We start from the raw sequence: 20569 nt of genomic DNA on the forward strand, positions 1-20569 counted from the left end.
AGAGGAGGGCCTGAGGGTCTCTACCTCACCCCCCCCACTCTCCCCCCGCGCCCCCCTCACACACCAGATCTCCATAATTACGTCCCCTCGCCCCGCCCGGTAAAATTACAGAGCCTGGGCTGGGGCTGGGGTATTTATAGACCGGGCTATAGATAGCGACTCGAGACCCGCCACTCGACGGCAGCGGGGGGCGGGGGGAGGGAGTCAAGAGGAGCCGGCGAAGAGGCAGAGAGAGGCCAGAGACTAGACAGACCCACTGGCTTCTGGGGCCCAAGGAGATGAAAATGGGGCTTCCAGGTAAGGGGGTGCGGGCGCCCAGGTGGAAAGGGACCCGAGGAAGAAATGAGTAGTCATCACTAGTCGGAGGAGTCCGGGGAAAGAGGGTCATTCAGGGACGAGCGGCCGCCAGCCGGCGGGCAACGCCTGAGTCCGCGGTGCTCGGCGCCCAGCGCGCCCCCACGAACGGGCACCGCGCCGGGTCTGCCCGGAGCCCGCGGCGCGCCCGGAGAGAAGACGCGCGCGAGCCGAGACGCCGCCGCCCGCTGGCGCTGGGAGGGCGCTGGCGAACAAGGCGCCTTTGAGAAGCAGCCGCCCCCTCCTCCTGCCGCCGGCCCCGCCCCCAGCCTGGCACACCCTCTTCCCCCCCGCCCCGACAAAGCGCGCCTTGTGTCCCCCACCCCGCGCCCGCCTCCCGGCCCCGGGGAACCTCAGCGGCCACCGCGGCGGCCAGGGCTCCCGACCGGATACCCCCCCCCCAGGTCAACGCCGCGCCGCTACCCCACTGCCCCCGGCCCCCCCAAGAGTCACCTCGGTACAGAAAACATCGATTTTAATTTGAAAGCGATTTTATGTGTGAGTAAAAGTGAGGGGAAGGGAACTGCAGAGAGAAGAGCTGCAGGGCAAAAATCATGCAGCCCCGGCACCCATCTCTGCGAGCCGGCCGTCTCCCCTCAATACTCAGGCCAGGATCCTGTGCGCCCAGCCTGCGCGGTGTGTACCCAGGGCCGGGGAGAGCAGTGAAGGGAAGGGCTTGAGGACTACACGCCAAACCATCCCCTAATGGCTCAGCCACGTCTGCCGGGGCGCTTCTCCAAGTTAGATAGAAAGAGATGGGGGAGGGGAGGGGGCAGACCACCTCAAGGCCCTGCCTTTCCCCACACCACCTCCACCCCTGGCATCTCTTAGTCAGCCTGGGAAAGTACAGTACTTCTTTGAGTCTAACTGCAAGTCTCTATCCTTAGAGGAAATTAAAAATAGCAGATGGGTCTTAAATCTCCACCTGCCCCTTAACTCCCACCACCTTTGTATTTTTCAGTCCGATTGCAGGTGAAGCGTGAGAGGGGACTCTGGACAGGAGACAGCACGGCCCCCTTTTCCTCTTCCAGAGTCGCCCCCATCTGCTGGGCTTGGTTAGAGGAAGGTCTGTCAGAGCATTACTCCCATGTCCATCAATTTGGGGGGCCTGCCCCCCAAATCTATCTCTGGGGAAGTTCCCATTTCCACTCTTCAGAGAGGGATCTTGGTGAGACAAGATGAGGAGAAAGCAAAATCCTGGGAGCGAGGCCAGTGCTTTGTGCTGAGGGAAGGAGATTACTCCAGGTAGGGGGTAAGAAGTCACCCCAAATCACGGGAAACTCAGACAAATTCAGAGACTCAAGGCCACTGGAGAGATCCAGCCCTCACAGGATTCTGGGGTCCCTCTGACTTGGGATATCAACAAGCCCCTCGGAAGTCTCAGTTATGCCCTGTACTCCTCACCCCACCAAGGTTCTAGGAATACGGCCCCTCCCCACCCTGCCCCAAGGCTCGGAGTCCCTGTCCGACATTCACTCCTCAAGTGTGAGGAGCACCTCATCTGGGTCTGGGCTCAGGCCAGCTGGTGGGGAGCCTCAAGCATTTCCATGAGGAAGGTGTCAATGGGGGTGTCGCCAATGAGCTTGAAGAAAAACAGATGCTCTAGACACTTAAGGCCGATGGACCTGAGGGCAGGAAGACGTAGCAGCAGCTTGGCAAACCTGAGTTGGGGGTGGGAAGAAACAAGTGAGAGCTGGACTCACATTGACCCTGAATATACCCTTGTCACACCCCACACCCCCAAGGGACCTTGGTTCCCACAATCCCTCACCCCACAACTCTCTCACCGTCCCTGCTGCTCAGGGTACTTCTGTTTGCAATAGGTCTCCAGTGACGCATACACTTTCTCCCGCAGCACCTCCACTTCACTGGGGTTGGAGAGGCCCTTGGCATCTGGGATGGCAGGGAAGACAGGAGGAAGAGGAAGGAAGACAAATCAAATGAGGACAAACACAGAAATGTGGCCCACACAATGTTCCTTTTGAGCCCCTTCCCCCCAGATGACTGGCAAGGGAAGCAGGATGTGTTGGGTTTCTGGGATGGGTTCCAAAAGGGAATATATCAGTACATGCGGACTTTTCTTGGTCAGCTGGGTTGAGGGTCTTACTGAGGGGATAGTTGGGTAACTTAGGAGTCTCCGGAGAAGAGGAGGCTCCAAGGTTGCCTTGGTCTCGAGAAACAGGGGTGATCTTCCTCTTACCTGGATTGAACAGAATGATTGCCCTCAGGCAGCCAAGCTCTGTCTTGTCCATCCTCATGTCACGCATTTTGGACACTAGCTCTGTCAGCACCCTGGAGAGGGACCTGCAGGTCACTCAAAGGTCACAGCTCAGCCAGCCTTGGACACGGACCAGCCTATAACCCCACCCCATCTACCTACAGGCCTTAAGGCCAGCCTAGCCGAGGGCCACTGACCGATCAAAGATGGCTCCCACGCCTGCAGAATGGGCTGAGTTGCGGTGCACATGAAGACCTGTAGCGAGGAGGATGCCATCTCGGACATCAATGGATCGGTGGGAGAAAGAAGCAATGAGGAGCTCGTTCCAGCCTGGGTGGGGAGCAGCAAGGGTCAGGAGCCAGAGAGCAGGCCATGGGATTCAAAGCAGATCGGGGAAGAGGAGAAGAGGTACCAAGGTCAATGAGCTTAACTCCCTGAGTATGCCAGCATGCACTGGGGTCACTGGAGGTCAAGAAGTCAAAGAGGGGTCAACTGTCAAGAAGTGAAAGGGATTCAAGGTCACTGACCTGCCCGCAGCAATATGACCTGGTCATCCAGAGGCAAGGAGGAAAAGTGTGGGATCCTCTTCGCCCACTCAACAAGCGTGAACAGCTGTTTGTCAGCTGCCTGACAGATGTTAGTCACAGGGTCATTTGGCTGCAGGGGACGGGGAGTAAGAGTTATGGAAGATTTGGAGGTACACTGTGAGCCCCCCCCCCCTTGTAGTAAGAGGCTTTAAACATCCCTCATTAGGTGCAGTCTCTCTCCAAGTCCCATCTGAACCAATCCCTGTAAATCAGACTTCTCTTCTACCATTCATGAAAACAATTATTTGGAAGCTGCCTGTGGTTCTGCCAGTGGGTTGCTTTGGGGTGAGGTCAGAGGAAGCTAGCACACCCACCTCAGATGTTTGAGAGACCTTGTTTGGCAGCTCTTCCAGTCTCGGGCAATGTTAGGAGGGTTGTGAGGGGAGGGAGGAGAGGGGAGGTAGAACAGACCTAGACTCCCGCTCCCACCCCCATCAGGAAGAAGAGTGGATCAACCCCATCACTCACGCTGCTGCCGCTACCCCCGGTTCCCCCAGGACCCTCAACGCCCTGGTCACTCTTCTGTTCCACCGCAAGCTCTGCCTCCAGGATCCTGTCCACAGGCATCTCCTCGGGGGCTCCCCCAGCCCCCTCCCCATCCCCATCCTTGTCCTTTCCCCGCTGACGCTCCTCCTGTACCGCTGGGGGGAGGGGCAAAAGGGGGAGAAAAAGTGAAAAGTCAGCAGCCAGCTATGAGGGGGTTCCCAAATGTCCTCAAGCCTTATCAGGGACTCATGGCCCTTAGGAGATATTTATAGTCACTAGAAACAACACTGGATTGGGAAGGGGAGCGTGCAGTCTGGAAGCCGGGGTTACACAAGGTCAGATTAAATAAGCCAAGAAAGAAAAGGAAAGAGGGAGGGTAAAAGAATTAGGCAGAAAGCTTACATATCCACTGAGGGCCCACTACAAGCTTAGAAATGTGTAAAACATATTTTAACATTCATCCAATTTTTACAAGGACTCTGTGAGCTCTTGGACCCCCTCTTTTAGATGAAGAATTTGGGGCCTTCACATCAGAAGTGAAATAGCTTGCCAAGTTCACACAATACATGGCAAATCATACATTTGAATCCAAGAGCACCTGACTATAATTCTTGTATTCTGAATAAACAAACAGGCGGTGAAAGAGGCACTGGCCTGGGTGGGTCTCTAGAGATGGGATCCCGGCCCTGCTACTCTCGTGTTGCATGACCCTAGGAAAGCCAGGTCTCAGGCTCAGCATCTCTAAAATGAGGGTTTTGACCAAGAAAAGGTTCTCACTCAGAATTCCAGAATGGGACTCGAGAAGGTAAGACAGAGATTAAAAAAGGAAGGTCTTCAGAAAGGTCTGCTGCAGAAGAAGGTAAAGTCAGAGCCCACAGGACACACCACAGATAACAAGGAAACAGATCAGAGAGGAAGCATTGGGTCAAAGAGAGAAAAGACTATTAGGTGTTAAAAGGGGAGGGACAGAAAGCCATCCTGGGGAAGGGCAAGTTATCCTACCCTAGCATCAGACCTGTGGGGTTCCTGGGTTTCTCTGGGGGAGCGGACTGGGGGAAGCCCAATGAAAACTCCCAGACCAGGGAGGGCCACAAAGACAGAATCATTAAGACAGAAACTCAAGGGACCAACCAGACCTGGGAGAAGGGTACCAAGGAGAAGAGAGTATGAGGAGGGAAGAGAACTCAAACACTGCCCTCTGGAGGAGGGAACAGTCCAGTCCTGAGAGGTGTACAGTCTGGGTTTCAAGGGTCCTTCTACCCCACCCCCCAATAGATTCAGAGTGAGAATTCTGGTAGGAGCACGCCCTTACCCTCCCTCTTCATGCCGGTGGCCAGGCACTTCTGATAGCGGCAGTACTGACAGCGGTTCCGCTGGCGCTTGTCCACAGTGCAGTCCTTGTTGTCGCGGCACGAGTAGGTCAGATCTTTCCGGATGGTGCGCTTAAAGAAGCCTTTGCAGCCCTCACAGCTGTAAACCCCATAGTGTTTGCCTGGAGGTGTGGTGGGGGGAGAAAAATAGTAGTAACAAGGGTGCTTGTAGACCCCTTGCCATTTAAGTCCCTTGCCAACTTCCCTTCAGCAACTCGGTGTAAGTTCATTCTGTGTCAAATACAGAGGAAAGAACCAGGACGTGAGAGATGATTCAGTCCCACTTTCCTCACTTTAAAAAACCCTATAACAGGCCCCACTTCTCCTTGGCCACCCCATTCCCATATCTGAGCTTCAGGTTCTTTAGTTTTCTTTGGGCCCCCTCCCAGTTCACTCCCCCAGAGAAACCCCATGAGTCCCCAGGAACCCCACAGGATGGTAAAAGGCAGATTCTCTTTTTTCTTCTCTAGGTCCCATACCTGAGCTTCGGTCCCCGCAGATTGCACAAAGTCGTTTGCCAGCCCCAGGGCCACCGGGAGGGGGTGGACAGTGCAGGCCCCGGACCCCTAAGACCGGTGGCTTCACATCTTCAGGGGGGACAGAACCACCCCCAGGGAGCGACACTGTTGAATTAATCTGGGATGGGGAAATAGGGAGTCACAGAGGGACTCATTGGGAAGGAGAATCTCTCGGGGGTGACAGAAATCAATCCCTACCACACAGGCAGGGCCCTGCATTGCACATTCCAGAGGACATTACTTACACTGCAGTCTATGTAAAGGGCCACCTCTGAGGCACAATCCCAAAGAAATTAGACATACAGTTCCCCCTGAAATTGTGCAACACAGTAGCCCTGAAGGGCACGTATCTCAGAAGGGCAGATGGGACAAAAAGGGCAGAAAATCACTGACAGATGAGAGGGACATCAATAATATCAGGGTTCTTTCCTAGGATTGTTAAGGAAGCATGCACTGAAAGATTAGTCACCTCAGGAAGGGTAAGGGGTCTCACAAGGACCACAGGCCTGCCAGGATTAGAGTACTAGAAAGTCAGTGAGCCATGGGGAAGTTCACACAAGGATCTTGGGTCACAAGGAAACAGGGAATGAAAGAAGAGAGGCAGTAAATTGGTCACAACCTCTCACCTGGGGACTGCTGACAGGCCCGGAGAATCCAGGGGGAGCTGGAGGGGGCAGGCCAGGGGACCCCATGGAAGAGCTGATGACAGGGAAGGGGGAACCCAGTGGGGGTGGTGGCATCGGGGGTGGAGGTGGGGCCCCAGAGCCTCCAAGGGATGGGGCTGCTGAAGGGGGGAGGGGTGGCCCAGGAGAAGGGGGAGGGGCACCCTGGGGGAGGGGGTTAGGGGAGGAACTATCTGGGCTTCGGGAGTCTGAGAGAGGGGTACAAAGAGGCACAGAGAGACACAAACAGGAGAGACAAAAAGAGAAAATGAGTCTTCAATTGATCACTCAACTAGAGACTTTAATTCTCTCTGATCCCCCACTTTCCCCCCACCCCACCGACCTCATCCATCCCCAAGTCATCACAAAACAGTTTAACTTCTAATTGTGGTGAGAGGTGTAGCAGATGACAGAGAAGGGCTGTGCAGGTGAGAAAAAAAACAAACAATGCATCTGGTCACCCCGAGCCCGAGGCATCTCGTGCGGGTGAGGCAGCACGTGGGGTGGGAGCAACCAGGCCCTCCACTCCCAGCTTGTAGCTGGAGCGCGCAGGGGGCAGAGAGAGTTGGAAGAGACCCTCCTAGGACGCAGGACCTGCCTTCAAACATCCAGAATCTTCAAGCTGGAGGGACCGCGTCCCACGCCCGGAGCCTCGGGTGCGCAAGGCCTCAAGCGGCCGCCGCTAGGAAGGCGGAAGCTCCCCCTCCCCGCCCCGCCCCGGGGGGAGGGCGCTGGGGCCCTCGCGAGGGAGGGGACGCGTGTTTACAAACAAGGGGGCGGGAGCGGCCGGGAAAGAGCGCCGGGGGAGAGGGGGAGGGGCTGCTGATAAAGCGGTCACGGGCCCGCCAGTCCGTCGGCCATGGCACACTCACCCCGCCCGCTGTCGCCCATCCCGTCCCGTCCAGCCTCCCCCGGCTCCAGCTCCGGGGTTTGTTGTTCTCCGGCTGCCGCCGCTGCTGCCGCCGCCGCCGCCGCTGCTGCGGGATCCAGCCAGGGCCGTCGCCGCCGCCACCGGGACGCGACCCCACAATGCATTTCTTTTCGCACCCCCACCGGCCCACACTGCCCCGCGGCATGCCGCTGGGGGAGGAAGGGCGGGCGAGAAGCCCAAGACATGATTCCTGCCTGAGTGTAGGGATGCCGAGGAGGTATACCAGGGATGCCCAAGGGCTGATCGGGGGACTAGCTGAGCACGAGGACGCCCCAGAGAAAAAGACTCTGGCCTGAACCGGCTCGAATTAAGGGCTTCGCTCTGCCCTGTACCAAAATGACAGCGCCGATGTGGCAGCCATCTTGGTATAGACGGGAAGTCTCCGCGCTAGTTCCCGCCCCCTCGTCTAGTTGGAAACGGAGGAGGCGGTCTCCTCGGGCCTGGTAGCCGGCCTCGCCCGGCCTCCCCTCAAATAACCTCCGCATCCGCGCATGCGCGCCACGGCAAGGCCGCTTTGCCTCTACCGGAGTTTCTCCATGTTGGTAAAGGTATTGGGACGGGGCTAGAACGGGACTTCCTGCTCTCGCGGGAGCTGGAGGCGGGACTGCCACGTCCGACCTAACCGGGAAAGGAGAGGACCCCGGAGCCGGTGAGAACTCCCTGCTTTCCCCTACCATCCTTTCTAGACCTTTTTCTCCACCTGGGGGGTCATAGAGACGAGGGCCCAGAGAGACCCTAAAGTGGGGGATCCAAGCCTAGAGCGGTGTCCCCCCCCCCCCGGGGCCCTACATCCGGGAGGGGGTACGGGATAAAGAGAACGGGTCTTGGAAACAATGTGGGTGGGAACAGAATGGAAGGGGGGCGCGACCCATAGAAGTGAACGGAGGGCGTGAGCGAAATAAAGCGGACCCTGCATAAGTATAGAGTTGAGGGTCAAGTGGAGTCACTTTCTCTGTCCCTCTGGTCAGCGTGATGGCCAGAGGCCTGGGGGCACCCCACAGGGTGGCAGTGGGACTGCTGACCTGGGCGGCCTTGGGGCTGCTAGTGGCCGGACACGGGGGTCATGGCGAGCTGCACGAGGACCCGCACGAGGACTTCCATGGCCACGGCCACAGCCACAGGCACTCACATGAGGATTTCCACCATGGACACAGCCATGCCCATGGCCATGGCCACACTCAAGAGAGCATCTGGCATGGGCATACTCACAGTCACGACCATGGACATTCACATGAGGATTTGCACCATGGTCATAGCCATGTGCACAGCCATGGAGGCTATGGGGAGTCTGGGGCTCCAGGCATCAAGCAAGACCTGGACACTGTCACTCTCTGGGCCTATGTGAGTCCCCAAGGGATGGGGGAGAGAGGGTGGTTCTGGATTATTGGCAAACCCAGCACCACTTGACCCTGACTCTCTCTCAATAGGCACTGGGGGCCACAGTGCTGATCTCTGCAGCTCCATTTTTTGTCCTCTTCCTTATCCCGGTGGAGTCAAACTCCCCCCGGCACCGCTCTTTGCTCCAGATCTTGCTCAGTTTTGCTTCAGGTGGGCTCTTGGGTGATGCCTTCCTGCACCTGATCCCTCATGCTCTGGGTAAGTGATCTCTTGCCTCTACCTCAAATCTTAGTATGTTTTATTCTTTGAGCAAAAGGGTTCTTCCCCTTTTGTAATCCCTAATTTGCAATTTTCTCCCAAATACGTAACACATGGAGTTTGGTATGCCCATGTCTGACCTTTTCTCCCCCTTCTTCCAGAGCCTCATTCTCACCATGTTCTGGAGCAACCAAAGGGACATGGACACTCCCACAGTGGTGAGGAAGGAACAGAAGATGATGAGGGTTGGGGTGCTAAGGAAGGCTTATTCCTCCCTATTCTTCTGCACTTGTGGCAGAGGAGTATGGAATCCCCATCTCCCTTAATATCTCAATGCCTTCATTCCCAGGCCAAGGCCCCATTCTGTCTGTTGGACTGTGGGTCCTTGGTGGAATTGTCGCCTTTCTTGTGGTGGAGAAATTTGTAAGACATGTGAAAGGAGGACATGGACACAGTCATGGACATGCTCACAGCCACACACATGGAAGTCACGGGCATGGAAAGCGGGGTAAGCCCAAGAACACAAGTCTCTTTGCCTGCCTCAGAATCCTCTTATCATATGGCTTTTACGTGGGAAGGGACTTCTTTTTTGAAGATATATGGGCACGTTTGTTATCAACTTCTTTGTTTCCTCAGAGCATTCTTCGAAGGAGAAGCAGAGCTCAGAAGAAGAAGAAAAGGATGCAGGGGGGTTAAAAAAGAGGAAAGGAGAAAACATGGGGCCCAAAGATGGGCCAGTAAGATCTCAGAATTCTGAAGAGGAAAAAGCAGGTTCAGGTGAGAGCTGGAGCCTGTGATACACTTGGGTGAGGGATATTGTTGTGAGTCACGTGGAATTTGCACTGTGGGTAATGGCAGGTGTCTGAGAAACATGGAGGCGCTGGGTGTGAAGTGGTCTGGGAGTATGCTTATGGCTGACTACTGCTGGGACTAGGAGTGATGGATGTCTCTAATCATCTTCCTTTACCAGACCTACGTGTATCGGGGTACCTGAATCTGGCTGCTGACCTTGCACACAACTTCACTGATGGTCTGGCCATTGGTGCCTCATTTCGAGGGGGTCGGGGGCTAGGGATCCTGACCACAATGACTGTCCTGCTACATGAAGTGCCCCATGAAGTTGGGGACTTTGCCATCTTGGTCCAGTCTGGCTGCAGCAAAAAGCAGGTTAGTGATGATGTGCACCAAACATGGTTGCCCCAAACTTTTAACCCCTGTTCATCCACCCCAAACCCAAGACTGCCTCTCATTAATTCCACACAAGTCACACTGTTACTGGTAACAGATCCCATAGAAATGAAAGGGAAGAAGTCCTTTGTCCTGTGACTCAATATTTTTTGAACTGAGATTCATAAGCCATCTCTAAATGGCTTGTGGGGTCTTTCACTGCTCCCTGTCCTGACCTACTGAATCAGATGATGTGTGGTAAAGATCTCTTTGATTACTAAGGTTCTTAAGAAAATGTCTATTCTAGACCTCCCCTCTTTTTGCCTTACTCTTTTCGTTTGCAAAGACATGCCCATTACCCATATATATACACTTGTATCCCACCTCTCTCTCTTTTCTGTTCACTAGGCGATGCGTCTACAACTCCTGACAGCAATAGGGGCACTGGCAGGCACAGCCTGTGCCCTCCTAACTGAAGGAGGAGCAGTGGGCAGTGACGTTGCAGGTGGTGCAGGTCCTGGCTGGGTTCTGCCATTCACTGCAGGTGGCTTTATCTATGTAGCAACAGTATCCGTGTTGCCTGAGCTGTTAAGGGAGGCTTCACCCTTACAGTCACTTCTGGAGGTGCTGGGCCTACTGGGGGGAGTCCTCATGATGGTGCTGATTGCCCACCTTGAGTGAGAGATTGGATAAATCCCCCCACCATGGCCCCAAACCTCTAACCCAAGTCCTGCAGGTCAGGGGTCTGTGGATATTTTGGGGGCCCTGACTAGAGATATCTGCCAAGAAAGGAGTTGTTCTTGGGAAGTGTTGACTTTGGCAAGAGGGCCTTCAAGGTTTGCCAGACTTAAGGGACTTCAGAGGTGAGAATGAGAGGCCAGAGGGACCATAATGTTGGGCATGTGCTGACCATGTTGTTGGGTTTGTGGGGCTAAGTGGGCCATGAAGAGTAGAAGAGGGAGGGGTCATGGCAGCCTACCTGTGGTCCCCTACACCACCTGTTCTCAGAGGACCAAGCCGGCACACACAGGCTCCTCCCACTTGGCTGAGCATCAAGGAAGATCAGAGCCCAGGACCGAGCGGGTAGCAGTGGGGATAAACACCAATCGTGCGTCCTGATTTGGGAGTGATTGGCGGGGAGGGGGCGTTAGTTGCTAATCTCATGGCCTAATTTTTTATTTGTTTCTATTCTTTTTATATCAATGTTTGAATCGAGTGGGAGGGTGATGACCGGAAATAAAAACGTTAGATTTTCCCGCCCCACGTGCTGTCTTTGTCTTTTTGGGGTGAGGTTGGGGAATCCTAGACTACTCACTCCCCGGATCCCAAGCGCCGGACGTCCCACGCGGCGGTGCCTGGCCCCGCCCCCGCGCCGGCGGGCGGCCTGCGCTGGCTGTCCACGCTGGCCGGGCTTCGATTGGCCCGGCTGTGCTCGCGCCACGCCCCCTCTGTTCTCGGATTGGCTTGTTTCTGGGGCGTCCGCCTGCCCACCGCCCACCATGGCGTCCCAGCTCCGGCTCCGCTCCGCGCTGGCTCTGGTCACAGGTTGAGGGGCTGCTCTCCTAGGGCGGGCTGGGTTTCCCGAGTCATGTCAGGGCCGCGCAGGATTTTGCAGGTGCTGTCACCTCTGGCTCCTGCTCCAAATGTACTGACTTTGCGCCCTGTTGACCTCTGGCCCCTACCCACTCCACGGGGCCCCGGGTCCGCTCAGCGCGTTCTCTCCCACCTCAGGTGCGGGTAGTGGTATCGGCCGAGCGGTCAGTGTGCGCCTGGCCGGAGAGGGAGCCGCCGTGGCCGCTTGCGACCTGGACGGGGCAGCGGCACGAGAGACTGTGCGGCTGTTGGGCGGTCCGGAGAGCGCAGAGGGGGCGCCCCGTGGGGATCACGCGGCCTTCCAGGCTGACGTTTCTGAGGCGGGGGCTGCCAGGCGCCTGCTTGAACAAGTGCAGGTGAACGGAGATAACCTCTTCCCCTTCAAAGCGCTAAGGTTGCATCCACTCTCCTGGCTCTTCGTGGCTTATTGGTGTGTGACTTCCCCTCCCACAGGCCTGCTTTTCTCGCCCACCATCTGTTGTTGTGTCCTGTGCGGGCATCACAAGGGATGAATTTCTGCTCCACATGTCTGAAGATGACTGGGACAAAGTCATAGCTGTCAACCTCAAGGTGGTGACCCCTGAACCTGTGACTTCTGGCCCCTCTAGCCTGGAGAGAAAGCTGGAGAAGGACGATCACCCCAGCTGATTCTTTTTGCCTTGTTATTCTCTCCCCCTAGGGCATCTTTCTAATCACTCAGGCTGCAGCCCAAGCCATGGTGACTAGTGGTTGTCATGGCTCCATCATCAACATCAGCAGCATTGTGGGGAAGGTCAGTTTGATGTGGGACCAAGTCAGCCAGCCAGCCAAGTGGGCATAGAGTATAGGCCCTCTTTGGAATTCCTGACTCATCCTGAATCTCTGACTCACCCATAGGTGGGGAACGTGGGACAGACCAACTATGCAGCATCCAAGGCTGGCGTGATTGGGTTGACCCAGACTGCAGCCCGTGAGCTTGGACGGTTGGTCAGACACATGGGGGGTGATGGGAGCTTTGCTGAACCATGTGTGAGGTGGGAGGCAACGGTCAGTGTTCACACGTCCCTAGAGTCAACAGGCACTGTCCTTCCACAGACATGGAATCCGCTGTAACTCTGTCCTCCCAGGGTTCATTACAACACCAATGACCCAGAAGATGCCACAGAAGGTGCAGGACAAGGTAGGAAGCTGTGGATGGAAGGCAAAGGGCAGAATCATTCAAAGACGTGACCTCTGGTCTTCAGAGACAGAGACTGCTGAGCATGGTACCTAGCTAATAGTAGGTATTCAGTAAGTGTACCAGAAATGAAGACAAAATAAGGGTCAGAGACTCAGTCTCAAAAAAATTACCCATAAGAGAAATTTTCACCCACATGAGTATTTCCTTACAGGTGACTGGATTGATCCCGATGGGACATATGGGGGACCCTAAGGGTGAGCAAGCCTGAATGGCAAGGAGGCCCTGGAGAGAGGGCCTGAATGAAGAGATCCCAAAGTCTGTGGTATCTCAGTGGGTCTCACAAGGATTGGTGGTGGGGGTCTGTGTTTGCGGGGAGGAATGTACCTGGTGGTGGATGACAGCCAATTTGGACCCATGGAGTAAGTAAGATGGCACCCTCTCCCTACCATTCCTATAGATGTGGCAGATGTGGTTGCATTCTTGGCATCTGAAGACAGTGGATACATCACAGGGGCCTCAGTGGAAGTCACTGGTATGAGGCCATTGTGGGAGATGGCAGAGAAGTGGGACCCACTGGAGTCACTGAGGGAAGGGCAAAAGTTGCACTAAAGTGGGCACTCCCCAGCCCATGTGTCTCCTCCTATGCATCTATCCAATTGTTTCTGCCCCTCCCAGGAGGTCTTTTCATGTAACTGCCTCAAGGACCCTGGATTGTACTCACTCCCCCACCACTCTGCTGGACCTCCTGTGGATGAGGACTCTAAATTCCCAGGCAACAAAAGGGGCTGCAGTGTATGACTCAGGAATGCTGAATTCGGGAGGCAGGGGTGCTTGTGACCCTAATAAATTCCAAATCCTCTTCCCTGCCACCTCCAGTTCTTGTGTCCAAGCCCTCAGACCCTTCCCCACCTCCCCCTCCTTTCCCTTTCCCTAAGGATTGTTCCCTTTCACTGCCTGGTCTCCCAGGGCAACCCCAGCCGCCGGGTGTGAGAGAAGAGAGTGTGTGACACTGTGTATGCGTGACACTCTGGGTCTTTTTGGAGGGAGGGGTCTCTGCCCCACCCCCTTCTTCTGGCCCCGCAGCCCCAGTCCCCTCCCCCCAATTCCCTGAGTCCTTATGGCCCTCAAGAGTGATTTGTTCATGGCCCCATCCCGGTGTCCTGTCTGGCCTTGGGAGGGGGTCTTGGAACAGGTGGCCCTCCCCCATCCCTCCCCTTTCTCTGAATTCCCCCCTCCCCTTTCTCTCCACCTTACAATAGCTGCAGCCGGCCAGGGGTCGGATGGGGGGGATTAGGGGAGGGGGCCAGGATTAGGGGAATGGGCCCGCCGATGAAAGGGGCTGGAGGAGAGCAGAAGGGAGGGGGCTGGGAGGAGGAGGAGGAAGGGGAGGGGGTCTGCGCTAATCGACTCTGGAGCCCACATAAGGACTGGCCACGGACTGAAGGAGAGGACAGGGAAGTAGGGGGGACCTGGTGGAGGGGGCGAGGGGACCCACTGCTGCCTTGTTCCAGAAACTGGCCACCCCTGGCAGCTACAGCCCAAGTCCCGGAGCCCCAGCTCAAGCTGGAGGAGACAGCACGCCCATCAGGGTTTCTGCCCCCCACCCCACCCCTCTCATCTTCTGCCCTCAATGGGGATCGCTCTGCCCCTTCCACTTCTCTTCCTCCCTGTCTCCTTCCTTTACTGCAAAGTCCTGGAGAACGCTGCTGCCCGCTTCTCACTCCAGACATTCGGCCCCTGTGGCCCCCCCTTCCACATGCGCTCACCCCCTCCCCAAGAGGGGCCCCATCTTGTGTGTGTCCCTGCTTCCGCGTGGTGTCTCCATTCCCCCGTTCCTCCCGTGCGCTCCCTCCCCCGCCCCGGGCCGCGGCTCTTGATTGTCCAAACGCAATTCTCGAGTCTATGGCTCCGGCCGAGAGTTGAGTCTGGACGTCCCGAGCCGCTGCCTCCAAACCTCGAGGGGAGAGCGGGTCGGAGGGTCAAGGGAGAGCCAAGCGGAGGGTGGAGCAAGCCCCCGGGCGGAGAGGGGCATCCCGGGCGCGCCGGGACTTGGCCGCGTCCACAGGACTGGAGAAGTGCAGCGGCCGTGGATCCTTGGCAGCGTTTCCCCCGGAATCCGGCCTGGGGTTCCCGAGCAAGTTGCGCTGGGGGGCGGGGGAAGCCGTTCCTCCGAGTTGCTAGGGGACCCGGAGTGGGGGAGGCGGCCCTTTTCCCAGCCAGGGTCCCCGCGGGGGTCTGAGCGACCCCAGGCCCCGCCCTCCGGAGCCGAGGCGCGGGTGGGGGCCGCGGCGGGGAGCGGGGCCCGCGTGACGCGGCGCGGCGGTGCCGGGCTGGGGGCGGAGACCGCGGCCCCCACGTGGCGCGGGGCTCCGGCGACGCCGGCTCCTCACTGGGGGCGGGCGCGTCCCGAGGGCGGGGGAACCCGGGCGTCCACGTCGCGTCCCACCCGCGCCGCGAGTGGCGGGTGACGTCTCCGCCGGCGGGGGGAGTGGAGTGCAGGGGCAGGCGGAAGTGACGTAGGGTCCCAGCGCCCGGCCATGGCGGTGGCGGCGGCGGGAGCTGCTGCGGTCTGAGCCGCGGCTGCCGACCGAGCGAGCTCCGCCGGGGCATCTGGGCCCAGGGAGCGGCGTCGCGACCGCGGGAGCGCGGACGGCCAGAGCCGGGTGAGGGGCCGCGCTGGCGCGGGGGCGGGGGCTGAGAGGGGCGCCTCCGGAGGGGCGGGGTCTGCGCGAGGGGCGGCCCCCCTAAACGCCCTCCCTCCCCTTCCCCCTTCCCCTCTCCCCAGCCTACCTCTCCTCCGCGGCTGTGGAGCCCTGGTGGGGGGGTCCGTGCCCGGTCACCATGACGACGCCGGCGAATGCCCAGAATGCCAGCAAAACGTGGGAACTGAGTCTGTATGAGCTGCACCGGACCCCGCAGGTGACAGGGAGTCTCCCTCCACAGCTTACGCCGTCTCCACAGGCCCTTCAGGCCTCAGACCCCCCATCTCGCAGCCTCTTCCATTTTTTGCCCCATTCTGCCACCCCTGCCCGACTTCACAGACTCCCATGCCCCTACCCTTGAATCACCTCAGCCTTTTCATATCTACTTCAAAACAGCCATGCCAGAGAGGTAGAGCAAGTATTACTATTTCGTTTGAAAGACAGTAAACAGACAGAAATTGTCTTCTTTTTCTCAGTTCAGTGTATAGGTCAGTGCATGTCAGACTCACCTTGGGAGTTTACTGTAAAGTGGAGTTTCTCAGCCCCCACACACTTAAACACACACATTCTGACCCAAGTAATGGGAAGTCCTAGAATCTGCATTTTGAACAGGCATCCTAGTGGATGCTGATAGAGATAGTACCAGGCCCACACTTGAAGAAATTCTGTAGAATTAGTTCCCTAAATCACTTGTCTGTGCCTCCCCTATCCCCAAACTCTCACAACACCTCAGATCCTCCTATTGGAAAGCTCCTACTCAGTGGACGCTAATCCATTCTGTTCTCCATTCTCTCCGGGTCATTAGTCTCTCTATCTCAGAATTCCAGTCTTCCCCAAGTGGCCAACATGGGAGTATTTCCCAAAACTCCCATATAACAGACTTCTTGTTTCTAAAATCTGCCCCCCCCCCAACCTACCACCACTTTCTCACTCACTAATGCCCTCCAGGAAGCCATCATGGATGGCACAGAGATTGCGGTTTCTCCTCGCTCACTGCATTCAGAACTCATGTGTCCCATCTGCCTGGACATGCTGAAGAATACAATGACCACCAAGGAGTGCCTCCATCGATTCTGCTCCGACTGCATTGTCACCGCCCTGAGGAGCGGGTAACAGGAGGGATGTGTTTGAGATGGGGTGAAGGCCACAGAGTTGGAACCTCAGTGACTGACTGCTCAGGGATACCTCTTTCCTACCACAGGAACAAGGAGTGTCCTACCTGCCGCAAGAAGCTGGTATCCAAGCGGTCTCTGCGACCAGATCCCAACTTTGATGCCCTGATCTCTAAGATCTATCCCAGCCGAGAGGAATATGAGGCCCACCAAGATCGGGTGCTCATCCGCCTCAGCCGCTTGCACAACCAGCAGGCGCTGAGCTCCAGCATTGAGGAGGGGCTGCGCATGCAGGCCATGCACAGGTTCGGGGCTGGGAGAGAGGCAGCAACAGGGCTGATCGGACAGATCTGTGGGTCAGACTCTTGGTGCTGCCTTTACTGCCGGCCAGCTTTTTACCTTACCATCCTAAGAGCTCACACCAGCCTTACTGGCAGACCTGGTAGTCATGGATGTAAATTGCAGCTTCTTAGCTGCTGGCACTGTTATTCTTAAAAAATAGCTCACCCTCTAAGTTTCTCGAAATTAGAGTAGTTGAGTGGTTTTTAGCATAAACTCTAGATTCACACCACTGGGAATTAAATCACCTCTTAGGCCAGCCTGTCTCAGTCTTTAATCTGTATGCCTATTAAAAGGGTATTGTTAAAGGTGCATATTGTGATTCAGTTAGTCTAGAATTGAGTCTAAGATTCTGCATCCCTACAAACCTATGCTACCGGCTCTTAGATCATAATTTGAGAGGTGAAGGACTGTGATCTCAAACAAGTTATTTAACATCTCTAAACTTCAGTTTTTCAGTCATAAAGTAGAATGTAATTAGCTGTTTCTAGTTGTGTGATGTGAGCCGATCAGTGCAAAACATTTAGCAGCGTGCTTGGCGCACAGTTAGCAGTTTAGTAAATGTTAGATGTGATCATTAAGATTTCCCTGATCTCTTAGTCTCTGAAGTTTAAAATCTAAACCCCTTATCCTTGGTGCTTTCTAACCTTGACCGTTTTCTTCTACAGGGCCCAGCGTGTGAGGCGGCCGATGCCCGGGTCAGATCAGACCACCACGATGAGTGGGGGGGAAGGAGAGCCTGGGGAGGGAGAGGGGGATGGAGAGGATGTGAGCTCAGATTCTGCCCCTGACTCTGCCCCAGGCCCTGCTCCCAAGCGACCCCGTCCTGGGGGTGCAGGGGGGAGCAGTGTAGGGACAGGGGGAGGTGGCACTGGCGGGGTGGGTGGTGGTGCTGGTTCTGAAGACTCTGGTGACAGGGGTGGGACCCTGGGAGGGGGAACCTTGGGCCCCCCAAGCCCTCCTGGGGCCCCCAGTCCCCCAGAGCCAGGTGGAGAAATTGAGCTCGTGTTCCGGCCCCACCCCCTGCTCGTGGAGAAGGGAGAATACTGCCAGACTAGGTGAGAGTCCTGTCTGTCCCCAGACCACTGAGAAAACAAAGACCACCTAGACTTCCATCAGAAGTGGGCTTCGCCCAAACCCAGAAAGAAATCCTAAGCCAGAGGCCCTTTTGGAAAGTCCCCTGTTTCCCTTCTCTGGTTGAGGCTTCCTGTGCTCTAAACCTGCCCTCTTTCCCACTCCAGATATGTGAAGACAACTGGGAATGCCACGGTGGATCATCTCTCCAAGTACCTGGCCCTGCGCATTGCCCTTGAGCGGAGGCAGCAGCAAGAGGCTGGGGAGCCAGGAGGGCCTGGAGGGGGTGCCTCTGATGCTGGGGGACCTGATGGGGGTGGTGGGGAGGGTGGAGGCACTGGAGGAGGTGACGGCCCTGAGGAGCCTGCTTTGCCCAGTCTGGAAGGTGTCAGCGAAAAGCAGTACACCATCTACATTGCCCCTGGGGGCGGAGCTTTCACGGTGAGAGCGCCTGAGGGTGTGGTGGGAGGCTTGCCAGGGGACACAGAGAACCCAGGATCCCCACCTCCTAACCCACCAACCCTCTTTTCCCTCTGCATATCCCATCTCCCTTCCTTGTTCCTTTCTCCTCTCCTATCACTGCCTGTGCCCCTACTTTTCAAACGCCATCTCTTTTATTATTTTTTTCTTTCCTTCTCCCTTCATCACACTTTACCTCTCACTCATTTCCTTTGCCATCTTCTCCAACTCTTCTTTCCTCTTCTTCCGCCTCTCCATTCCCCCCGCCTGTAGACACTGAATGGGTCGCTGACCCTGGAGCTGGTGAACGAGAAGTTCTGGAAGGTGTCCCGGCCATTGGAACTCTGCTATGCTCCCACCAAGGATCCAAAGTGACCCCACAGGGGGACAGCCAGAGGATGAGGACCAAGAGGTGTTCCTGTGTCCTGGCCCACTACTCCAGCTTCTTTGTCCCCCAGTGGCCCCCGACCCAGCCAGCCAGCAAGAGGACATAAATGGACAAATGGCTTTTATACAAAGTATCTATATCAGATTCTTCTATATTGTACAGAGTGGGGCATGCACCCCCATCTACTGCCTTTTCTATTGCCTCCCAGCTCCATCTATACAAGATGTTGGGGAAGGTGAAGAATCGTCCCCTTCATGCCCGCCTACAAACAACAAACTTGCTTTTTTTCCTCTTTGAAATCTGCAATTCTGTGTCTCTGTTCATCAGGGGTATACTAGAAGGGGGAAAAAAAAAAAAAGATTGGGGAGGGAAGTCTAGAAACCAAGAAACCATGTGGAATCAGCCTTGGAAATGAGGAAATGCCAAAGGTTACTCGGTTTGTAAATTCCATTTTTCTGAACCTGCAAATCAGTAAATATAAACATGGAGAAAAGATCTGGAAAGCTAGAAGAGACAGGATGAAGAACAGGAGGGATTGGAGGCAGATTTCAAAACTTGAATAGCTCAACCTCAAGCCCAGGGTTTTAATACCAGAGGGGAATCAGAAAAGTGGCTCTGTAAGGACAGGCAGGCCAGGATATTTTTGCAAAGGGCGTAATTCCTCTTTTTTAAAAAAAGATTTATTTCTTTATGTATACAAGAACTGGGGTACAGACCAGAGGTGCAGAAGGGTGAGAGGATTCACCAGAGACAGAGTGGGGAGCAGAACAGGCAGATTGACCAAAAGCACTGCTGAGGGGAGCAGCGGGCAAGACAGGAGAGGTCTGCTGTGCCATGTGGGTTTCTCTCTGGCTGACCGGGAATCGAACCAGCACTGTAAAGGCTGTGGACAGCGCTGTGCTCAACCCACCGCACCACCAGGAGGCCCGTAATTCCTCTTCATGGAGAAGCTTTTCTGTAGCTGGAAAGAATCTCTTTGGGGGGTAGGGTGTGAGGAGGGGGCACAGTAGGGATGACAGTTCCCCGGGCGCATGTGAGCTAATGCCTCCTGAGCCCATGGCTGTGTGGAGGCTGTGTGGAGGGGGGGCAACCCCGCGATATAGTTCCGTACCTGACCAGGCAACTGCTGAGAGAAGAAGGTGGAGCATCAAGGAAAGCTGTCTCTGCCTCCTAACCTCCAATTCCACAGCTTGGGCCCCAAACCTGGGACTGGGGACCAGGCTTTAGACTGCAAGGAGGGAAAAGGTGGGGAGGAGGAATCCCTTTCTAGGAGACACCAACACTTGTCTTCCTGCCCCAGCTTCTCAGCCCCTCACTTCCTGTTTCTATTGCCCAGCTTGCTCCCTCCCCATCCACCCCCAAAGTCCTGTGGCTAATTCAGTTCTGTGTGCCCCCTCTGCATGCTTGTGATTTCTGGTTGGTTCCCCTATTCCCTATTACCCTCAACAGAGCTAACTAAAGGGGCATCCTCCAGCCCCGGGGCTGACTACAGACTTGGCGGCCTGGCGCTCACCCTAGAGACCTGCAGACATAGAGGGCATCCCCACCACCCTCAGGAGCTGTTTTACATCCGCCTACCCCAACTCAGATCCTGGCTCCCCTTATCTCCACCGGGTATCCAGGGGCTGTGATGCTCCCAGGATTTTGTGGGCGGGTTGGTAGGTTGGCGTTACTCCTGGAGTTTTGAAGATGAGAAATAGAGGAAGAGGAGGAGGGAGGGATACCTGGTGGATGCCGAAGCATATAATAAACTTGGCATCTCTTCTGTTCCGGGGACGGCTGGGAGCTTCACCCCCTCACTCTCTTCATTCTCCCCAACCTCAACCAACCTGGAACCTCTTCTTGCCTGCCCCC

At 56.1% G+C, this 20569-nt stretch overlaps 4 protein-coding genes across 8 annotated transcripts; 3 read left to right on the forward strand and 1 right to left on the reverse strand.

Annotated features, from left to right (window-relative positions):
• Window positions 1-808: 808 nt before the first annotated feature.
• On the reverse strand, window positions 809-7490 carry RXRB (retinoid X receptor beta). 4 transcript variants are annotated; one of them, XM_037519502.2, is made up of 10 exons: window positions 7068-7490; window positions 6160-6404; window positions 5495-5651; window positions 4958-5137; window positions 3628-3800; window positions 3100-3229; window positions 2770-2902; window positions 2555-2658; window positions 2142-2247; window positions 809-2015 (listed from the first exon to the last, which is right to left on the reverse strand). In XM_037519502.2, the coding sequence occupies exons 1-10, from the start codon at window positions 7309-7311 to the stop codon at window positions 1868-1870; spliced, it is 1620 nt and encodes a 539-aa protein (XP_037375399.1). In that variant the 5' UTR covers window positions 7312-7490; the 3' UTR covers window positions 809-1867. The 4 variants fall into 4 exon arrangements, with proteins under 4 accessions (XP_037375399.1, XP_037375400.1, XP_054554690.1 ...); XM_037519503.2 differs by having other exon boundaries at window positions 2555-2646; window positions 7068-7485; XM_054698715.1 differs by lacking the exon at window positions 7068-7490 and adding an exon at window positions 6794-6834.
• SLC39A7 (solute carrier family 39 member 7) lies at window positions 7276-11173 on the forward strand. Of its 2 annotated transcripts, XM_037519505.2 has the most exons (8): window positions 7276-7775; window positions 8095-8467; window positions 8554-8722; window positions 8884-8940; window positions 9072-9230; window positions 9359-9499; window positions 9693-9889; window positions 10298-11173. In XM_037519505.2, the coding sequence occupies exons 2-8, from the start codon at window positions 8099-8101 to the stop codon at window positions 10568-10570; spliced, it is 1365 nt and encodes a 454-aa protein (XP_037375402.1). In that variant the 5' UTR covers window positions 7276-7775; window positions 8095-8098; the 3' UTR covers window positions 10571-11173. The 2 variants fall into 2 exon arrangements, with proteins under 2 accessions (XP_037375402.1, XP_037375403.1); XM_037519506.2 differs by lacking the exon at window positions 7276-7775 and having other exon boundaries at window positions 8190-8247; window positions 8570-8722.
• Window positions 11174-11374: 201 nt separating this feature from the next.
• On the forward strand, window positions 11375-13501 carry HSD17B8 (hydroxysteroid 17-beta dehydrogenase 8). The gene is made up of 9 exons (XM_037519507.1): window positions 11375-11434; window positions 11621-11838; window positions 11936-12052; window positions 12162-12254; window positions 12359-12444; window positions 12557-12641; window positions 12853-12895; window positions 13099-13173; window positions 13317-13501. The coding sequence occupies exons 1-9, from the start codon at window positions 11389-11391 to the stop codon at window positions 13331-13333; spliced, it is 780 nt and encodes a 259-aa protein (XP_037375404.1). The 5' UTR covers window positions 11375-11388; the 3' UTR covers window positions 13334-13501.
• A 1656-nt stretch (window positions 13502-15157) lies between these two features.
• RING1 (ring finger protein 1) lies at window positions 15158-19014 on the forward strand. The gene is made up of 7 exons (XM_037519508.2): window positions 15158-15304; window positions 15427-15560; window positions 16292-16452; window positions 16545-16760; window positions 17463-17852; window positions 18036-18309; window positions 18601-19014. The coding sequence occupies exons 2-7, from the start codon at window positions 15483-15485 to the stop codon at window positions 18700-18702; spliced, it is 1221 nt and encodes a 406-aa protein (XP_037375405.1). The 5' UTR covers window positions 15158-15304; window positions 15427-15482; the 3' UTR covers window positions 18703-19014.
• The last annotated feature ends 1555 nt before the right edge of the window (window positions 19015-20569 follow it).

Source organism: Talpa occidentalis, unplaced genomic scaffold (genome assembly GCF_014898055.3).
Source record: "Talpa occidentalis isolate TD23 unplaced genomic scaffold, MPIMG_talOcc4v2.1 talOcc4.2, whole genome shotgun sequence".
NCBI lineage: Eukaryota > Metazoa > Chordata > Mammalia > Eulipotyphla > Talpidae > Talpa > Talpa occidentalis.